Consider the following 9044-nt stretch of genomic DNA (forward strand, 5'->3'; position numbering starts at 1 on the left):
AGTAAGAAAGAGAACAAAGAAAAACAACAAAGGATAGAAGAAAGGAAGGGAAAGGGAATTTAGGAGACAGGCAAAAGAGCGATTGTGGGATGGGGAGGACATTCTTGGCGGCTAGAGCAGTCATGCTCAAATAGATCGTTAGAAGCTTCTCTGTGCCTGAAAAGGGGTATGTGAGTGTGACCAAAGATGAGGCAGCCATCAGATCAGGAAACCTATATTACAGTAGTTTCCCTTATCTACAGGGGATACATTATAAGACCCCCAAGGACCACCTGAAACTGTGGATAGTACCAAACCCTTTATATTACTCTGTTGTACCTATAAACACATACTTATGATACTGTTTAATTTATAAATTAGGCACAGTAAGAAATTAACAATAACTAATAAAATAAGGCAACTATAATAATATGCTGTAATAAAAGTTAAGTGAAGGTGGTCTCTCTTCAAATACCTTATTGTTCTGTACTCAGCCTTTGTCTTCTAGTGATGATGTGAGATGATAAAATGCTTATGTTATGAGATGAAATGAGTGAATGATTTAGGCGTTGTGGTGTAGGGTTAGGCTACTATTGACCTTCTGACAATATGTTATCTGTGTCTAGACTGCACTCGATCTGGGGTAACTGGAACCATGGAAAGTCAAATTGCAGATAAGACAGCATTACTGTGCATGCTAAGGACTTTGGGCTTTCCCTATAAATAGTGCCTTGAACGATGGAGTGGTATGATGTAGATATGGCCAGATTCATACTTTTTAGAAAGGTCATTGTGTAACATACAGATAGTGCTTTGAAAGCATTTGGGAATTATTGGCAGATCAAAATTTGAGGCAGTTCATCTATTTAGAAAGTCTTTGCTACCAACACAACATGGAAAGTAGGGTGGTAGCATAAAATGGAGAGAGATAAATTTCAAGTTTTATATATACAGAAAGTACAGTTATTAGGACTTTGTTGGTTAGTTCTTATTTTTGAGAAAGTGGATGGAATAAAGAATTGGTCTTTAATTACCAACTTAGAAAAATGAGTTGAATGGGCTGTCTATTAGACTAGGAATAGTGGACAGAGAGAAGTTTTAGATGTATGGAATTTGAGATGCCTATATATTAGCCCAAAGGAAATTTTTAGTAGGCACTTGGCTATACAGGTGGGAAGCTCAAGAGATACATCCTAGCTGGAGATATAAATTAGCAGAATATATATTTATGGTGCTTGTGGATGAAGCCATGGGAATGGATGAGATTACCTAGAGAGAATGTGAACAATGAGAAGTGCCAGGAGAGAACTCTGTGAACACAATCATTTAAAGAGCACACAGGGGTTGGGAACATTGTAAAATAATGAGGAGACCAGAAGAGAGTGATGCAATAGAAGTAATAGGAGGAAAGAACTCCAGGAGAGAGGGAGTGATCCATACATTAAGTATCTCAGTGATAGGACAAGACCCAAAGAGAATTAGTGGGATGAGATAATTAGGAAGTCATTGATGACTTGCCTACAGTAGCTTTGGTGCTTTGGTAAGAATGGTCATTAGAAGAGCACGTGAAATTTGAGGAAGTAGACATAAAGAAAAAAGGATTAAAAAAAAAACAGGTATGTAAGACTTGAGGATGTTTAGAGATTGAGATGGAACCAGTGAGGATGTTTAGAGATTTAGAGATGGAACCAGTAGAAGGGAGAACAGGTCAAGGGACTAGGGCAGATGTAGCAGAAAGACAAGGAGCAGATCCCTTAGGGGAGCTGATTATGTAGTAAGTCACTAAAGAGTTAGGCTTGATAGGGAAGGAAGTGGATCTATGAATGGGGTGGAGTTAGGATAGACTCAAATAAAAGAGGGGGCTCAAGAAAAGAGGATCTCGATGGAAAGAAAATAAATTATAATGGAGTAAGGGAGTCTTAAACTAGGAGGACGTAGGTAGAAATTTGAATTTAAGATTCCAGATGTGAAGTTGTTCTGATTAACTAGAAAGTACAGGGTGTGGCCATGAAAGTGGATAGGTGGAGTGGAGAGTCAATGGAGTTTGATGCCATGTTAATTAGGTCCTTTTGGTTGCAAGAAAAGGAGACTCTCTTAAATAATAGAGGCCTCTTTCATAATACACAAGGCCTAGAAAGCCAACAGGAAACCCAGGAAGTTCCAAGGATGAGCAAATCTGTTTCATGACCTCAGTTGGTCCTCAAACAAGATATCTTTGTTTTTCTTTGTATTATCTTCTCCATCATCTTCCTGTACCTAACTGCTAAGCTCTTTCGGAATTGCAAGTCCAAATTCTGAGGTGACAGAGAAGTGGTAGTTTGGAAGTGACCCAGAGGAACAAGAAATAGATTTTTAACACCTCTTTACAACTGAAAGAATAGAAGAAAGCAGGTCTTTTAAAGGAGAAGTATGTAGATGAAAAGTATTTGGGAGAAAATTTTGGTAGAAAAGATAGAGGCAGCACACTATCAGAGAAAAGGAATATAATTTTTTCCCTCTGTTTTTCAAAACATGGCTTACTTCATTTAACCAAGAATGATAATGTCTGTGGCAATTATGATGGGAGTAAAAGGCGAGAATTTTCACTCAATTTTAAATTGGAAGGATTTGAGGAAGGAATGCGTATTATTAATTATGAGGAATTGTTTCCACAAAATTGTTATGGAAATGAGGAACAAATTCTAAAAGCTATTCAATTTTTTCTAAGCCATGTTAAATGATCTGTAGCATTTAAAATGGAAGATTCACTTCCATTTTCTAAGGATGGATCTTATTTAGAGAATCATGCCACAAGACATTATTATAGTTCTCATTTCAGTCTAGCTGTGTCAGAGGTAAGTGGTAGGAAATTAGTGTTGAAAATCTATGTAAGATATTGGAGATCAGATTAACAAAAAATATAACAAATAATCAATATTATGAAATGAATGAAAAAGCAGAAACATAATGATCATGTTTATTTTTCAAAATTGATATAGTCACTAAATGTTAAAAGTAGTAATCTTTTATTTTTGTTTTAATTATTATTAGTAATATGTAACTAAATATAACTAAAATAAGAATGATCATTTTTATTTCAATAATTCAGTTAATTGAACATTTATTGAACATTATGTCCTAGGCACTGTACTTGTAGTTACCAAAGAAAGGCTAGCCAAAGCTCATTATATCTGGTATTTCCAAAGATAATTACATTATGTTGAGATATTTTTATTTATATAAACTTCATGTGGGCTGCTGGATATTGAAAATAGCATAGTTTTAATTTTTTTAAATTCTTTTGCTGGTAATCTTCTGTTGATCCCATAACATTTCCATTTCATAAAGTAATTCACTTCTAAAATACAACATATCTTAATCCCATCATTTTCAGAATTGGATGTTTGAAAGCAACATCTCCAATAATCATTTTGAGAATTAAAAAAAAATTTATTTTATTTTATTTTTTTATATATTTAGAGAGAAAGCAAACAGGGGAGGGGTAGAGAGAGGGGGAGAGAGAGAATCCCAAGCAGTCTCCATGCTATCAGTACAGAGCCAAGACTCTGAAGCTTAACCTACAGAGCCATGTGGGTGCCCCTCCTTTAAAGAATTTATGATGCAGGGGCGACTGGGTGGCTCAGTTGGTTAAGCGTCCCACTTCCGCTAAGGTCATTATCTCACGGTTTGTGAGTTCGAGCCCCACGTCAGGCTCTGTGCTGACAGCTCAGAACCTGGAGCCTGCTTCAGATTCTGTGTCTCCCTCTCTCTCTGCCCCTCTCCTGCTCGTGCTGTCTCTCTGTCTCTCAAAAAAAATAATGTAAAAAAAATTTTAAAAATAATTTATGATGCAAATGTGTAATAACAAATTAAATTAAAAATACAAGTGTATGTGGTTATTGGTATTATACATTAAAAGTTTTTTTTTAATGTTTAGTTATTTATTTTGAGAAAGAAAGAGAGAATGAGCAGGGGAGGGGCAGAAAGAGAGGGAGATAGAGAGAATCCCACGCAGGCACTGTGTTGTCAGCAGAGCCCGATGTGGGGCTGAGCTCATGAGCAGCGAGATCATGACCTGAGCTGAAATCAAGACTCCGATGCTTAACCAATGGAGCCAACCAGGCACCCCTGGTATTATCCATTTTTACTCAAATTCCATTTCAGTAAGACTGGGTTCCCATAAAATTAATTGGCATCCTATTAATTCCTATATGACATATTAACTATTATTTGATTCAAATTCCTTCCCTTTTAAAAGTGTTTCTATAAAGTTTCTGATGTTTCTAAGAGTGGTTTATTTACTTTTATAATTCCTTGATGCTCCTTTCATTAGTCATTTATAAAAAGTTATCAGTATTGCTTGCTTTAAATTTTGTTATGTGCCCCATACAGTTTAGTATGCTAAGGTTTAGTATTTTTCTTAGCAGAATTAAATACATTTCCAATCTTTAATTCCATTTTATATCAGAGTGAGGTATAACAACATGGCAGAAGTACCTTTGAGTGCCACTAAAGTTAGTTTAGAAACAATTAGTATAATTTGACAAATATTAAATACATAGTGTTTTTTTTCTGGGCGAACAGTAAAGAAATGTGTTTAAAACTTATTTTACTTCCTATGCTACTTCTAGAGAGAGCCTAGTAAATTTCTCTGTATTTATAAGACTGAACTATTGCCTAATTCCTACTTAATAAAACGATGGGAATAATATATCACAAATATTTATAGAATATTCCATCAGAATAAGAATATACTGATTTAAATAATTCTCATCTTACCTTAGAAGCAAATATATGCTAGGGATACATATGCTCAGTTCTTGTTGAAGACTATTTTAAAAAAGAATTTTGCAGTCATCATTTGTGGTCCTCAGTCTAGTCTCCCTAGTTCCATTCAGTATATTCCCATTTTCCCACTCACCTAGTCATTATATCTTAAAGTCAATTTTTACCCTTCTTTTCCATTTTCTAGTCATTCACCACTATTTTATTTTATTTTATTTTATTTTATCTTATTTTATTTTATTTTTTAGAGAGAGAGAGAGAGTGCATATGTGAATGGGGGAGAGGGGCAGAGGAGAGAGAGAGAGAGCGAGAGAGAGAGAGAGAAAGAAGGAGAGAGAGAATCTTAAGCAGGCTCCACACTCAGTGCAGAGCCTGATGCGGGGCTCGACCCCATGACCCTGAGATCATGACCTGAGCTGAAATCAAGAGTGCATCACTCAACCAACTGAGCCAATCAGGCACCTCAATCATCTTGCTTTTTAAAACTAAGAAACTAGAATATACGTAGCATGACATTGCTTTATACAAAATCTGTAGTTAAGACAATAAACACATGAAAATATAGAAAATATAGAATGAGATGATATAATTTGAAATAACATTGTATTGATTCAGAAAATAGCACATTTTGCGCTGGGTAACAGATAACCATTAGTTTTTTGTCTGCCGGAATTTTTTTCTTTCTTGGATGTCCCCCGACCCTGCTCACAGGGGCTGTCAACCAAGTCCCCTCTTACCTCCACCTAGGCTCATTATAGGTACCCTCAGGATTTTTTTAAAACTTGAAGCCAGAGGGCAGGAGGGCTCTATTTTTGTGGCACCGTTAGCACTAAAGGAAACCTAATCCTAGAGCCAGTGAGTAGGTCTTTACTAACTCAGTGGGCAGCATCTGGCTATGAATGAAGACAGACGAAAGAAAAGTTAAGATGTGGCTAGAGATCAAAACACTGTTGAGTCCTTGGATCTAGCTTCAGCTCTGCCACATGTAGATCTCTAGATTTTTAGTTAGATGAGTTGAAAATTTCTTCTTTTCACTTAAGGTAGTGTTGAGTTTCTCTCACTTGTGACCAACGAATCCTGACCAATATCCATATACTTTTTGGACATACTTAATTTCTAAAAAATTGAAAAGTAGAAATACTAATTTTTGTAAATGTATAACTTGAGATAGTCAAAATATTTTCTTAAATGTTTATTTATTTTGAAAGAGAGAGAGAGAGAGGGTGTGTGTGTGTGTGTGTGTGCGTGATCAGAGGAGGGGCAGAGAGAGAGGGAGAGGGAATCCCAAGCAGGCTCCACACTGTCAGTGCAGAGCCCAACTTGGGGTATGATCTCACAAACTGTGAGATCACGACCTGAGCCAATATCAAGAGTCGGATGCTTAAGGGACTAAGCCACACACGTGCCCAGAGAGATGTCACAATATTTTTTAAATTTATCAAATAATAAGGCTACTGTATGAATTAATCTATAAAATTTATGACAAATATTACATTTTAGAATACTATACTAGGTAGATCCTTAGTTATAACCATATCACATAACAGGGCATAGTTGTTTACAGTGTGGACTCTGGAATCCAATTGTCTGATTTTGAATCCCAGCTCAGCCAATTATAAACTCTCTGAGGTTCACTTCTATTTCAGTCTCCTTATCTGTAAAATTAAGATTACAAGGGAATCATCCTTACAAGGTTGTTGTGAGGGTTCAGTGTAATAATACATGTAAAGTGTGCCTGGCACGTAAGTGGTCTATAAATGTTAGCTACTATTATTAATTCAATTATTTTTTGGGCCCGTGAACAAAATTTATATCATAATGAAAGCTGTTAGTGGTAGCTGTAGGGATGTCAGTGATGACAAAAGAGAAAGGGAAACTGCTTCAGAGATACTGGTGGACTGCAGTCTGGAAAAGCATCACCATGAGATTATATTCATGATAAAAGCCAACTGACCTGTGTATGTGGCAAGTTAGCATGAGCTCTAACAGTGCATTCATAGACATCTGTACCCTCAGCTAGAACGTTTCTGTATGGGAAAAAGGAAAGTGAAGCGAAAGCAAAATTTCCATATTATTTATTCTGGCTGATACTTTATATGAGGAATTTTAAGAGATTAGAGGTATGTAATACAGTGTTACCTGTTCAAGCTTACCTAGTGAAACATAGCCCATGTGTCTGAGGATAATTTTGCTATTATGTGTGTACATGTGAGAAACATCTTCTGGCCTCACTTATACATGAAAGAGAAATAGGGACAGATCAAAAAGCAATGGGATCTATTCAATGCACCCCATGGCATTATCATGCTGTTTTGTGTCAGTCCAGGTGAGGAAGCCATAAATAGAGAAGAGATTAGCATTGGCACAAAGACTAGAAAGAAAACAGGTAGACAGATTTTCTTTGGAAATTTTTATATTACTGCAATTCATTAGGCTACAACCTATCAATATATAATTTTTGTAGCAACGATGTGATTCAGCTGGGGATTATTTATATACTAAGAAGGGACTTTATTGCTAACATCTCTTCTATGATTTCCTAAGGGACCTAGATCTACAAATCAGCAGAAAAGACCTCCTTAGTAAACTGTAATCCATATTTACTCATGTAATTACCTTCAGTCTAGAGAGAGGTATAGGGGAGATAATATGTTCTGGTTCATTACTGTCACTAACCCTTTTTCAAAGTCTAGTATACAAAAAGTTTTCACAGTTCTAAAATTATATATCTTTATGTTTGCAATATTAAATGTGCATAAAGAGAGGTGATTCTAAGTTACGTGTAGCTTGGGAATTACAAATATTTCACAGGGGATCATTTTCAAGCTTCTTTTTTTTTAATGTTTATTTCTTTTTGAGAGAGTGAGCACAACAGAGAAGATGCAGAGAGAGAGAGAGAGGGGTGGGGGACAGAGGATCTGAAGCGGGCTCTGCACTGACAGCAGAGAGCCCAATGTGGGACTTGAATCCATGAACCGCGAGATCATGATCTGAGCCGAAGTAGGATGCTCAAGTAACTGACCACCCAGGTGTCCCTCAAGCTTTAATCTGTAAAGAACTTCTGCACTAGAGACCAGTTTTGGACAAGATCCAGTCTCGGTAGTATGTTACTCGAGTGTAGACACCAGGCTTGTTTGGAAGAGCACATTCATCTCCCCAGCTTACAATACCAGCAAGGAACCAAGTGCCTTTATAATCTGCACCAACCAGAGGTCCACCAGAGTCACCCTAGGGAGAAGAGGATACATACAATTACTATAGTTTAAAGGTAAAAATACTGCTTATTTTTCTTTGTAATAAAGACAGGGAGATATAGAAAAAGGAAAATAAAACCCTAGATATTTCAATATTAAAATGATTTTAGTATAGAATATTTTTGTGCTTATAATCATTTATTTATTTAAAAAAATTTTTTTAATTGTTATTTATTTTTGAGACAGAGACAGACAGAGCATGAACGGGGGAGGGTTAAAGAAAGGGAGACACAGAATCAGAAGCAGGCTCCAGGCTCTGAGCCATCAGCACAGAGCCCGACGCGGGGCTTGAACTCACGGACTGTGAGATCATGACCTGAGCTGAAGTTGGACGCTTAACCGACTGAGCCACCCAGGCGCCCCTATAATCATTTATTTAAATGAAAGATGTCAATACATGTCTTTGGATACAACACTACAATAATGGAAAACATGTATGAAAAATTTCAACTTATTTATTACCCAAAAGAGATATTGAAAGTATTGTTGCTTATGAAATCATCAGTGTGCTGAAGAATTCTCTTATTATCTTTCTAAACTCCCCTATTTTCAGCCAGATGTTGAGAAAAAAAGTAAGGTTTATATTTACCCACCACAAGCATTGGATTATTACTCTTTCATTCTTATGTAAACATCTCTCCAATTTTCAGAATTGTATAATTTGGCTAAACTACTCTCTATACTCCTTATGGTTTTTATCTACTGATGTTTAGGCCATTCTTTCAGAATGATGGAACACTTCAGCATCTGGCTTTTCCTTTGCTCCAGACCTTCCCTTCATCCTGAATAATTTCTACAGCTATTGGATGAAACCAGTCCCTTGGTTACCTTGATTCTGATCATCTGCATACAAATAACCCTTGAACAATGCAGGGGTTTAGAGGTGCACAGTCAAAACTCTGAGCATGACCTTTGACTCCCCCAAAACTTAACTACTAAGAGCCCACTGTTGACCAGAAGTCTTACCAATAACATAAACAGTTGATTTATTTTGTATGTCATATGTATTATATACATATACATTATATACGTATATGTATACATTAT

General features: G+C 36.3%; 1 protein-coding gene across 1 annotated transcript in view; it reads right to left on the bottom strand.

Annotated features, from left to right (window-relative positions):
* Positions 1–7809: 7809 nt before the first annotated feature.
* Positions 7810–9044, bottom strand: part of LOC125922355 (transmembrane protease serine 11C-like) — a 51279-nt gene continuing 50044 nt past the window's right edge. Inside the window, exon 10 of the mRNA XM_049630018.1 lies at positions 7810–7971. Within this exon, the coding sequence (XP_049485975.1) occupies positions 7810–7971 (162 nt within the window). The remainder of the gene's footprint in view (positions 7972–9044) is intronic.

Source organism: Panthera uncia, chromosome B1 (assembly GCF_023721935.1).
Source record: "Panthera uncia isolate 11264 chromosome B1, Puncia_PCG_1.0, whole genome shotgun sequence".
In the NCBI taxonomy this organism is placed as follows: Eukaryota; Metazoa; Chordata; class Mammalia; order Carnivora; family Felidae; genus Panthera; species Panthera uncia.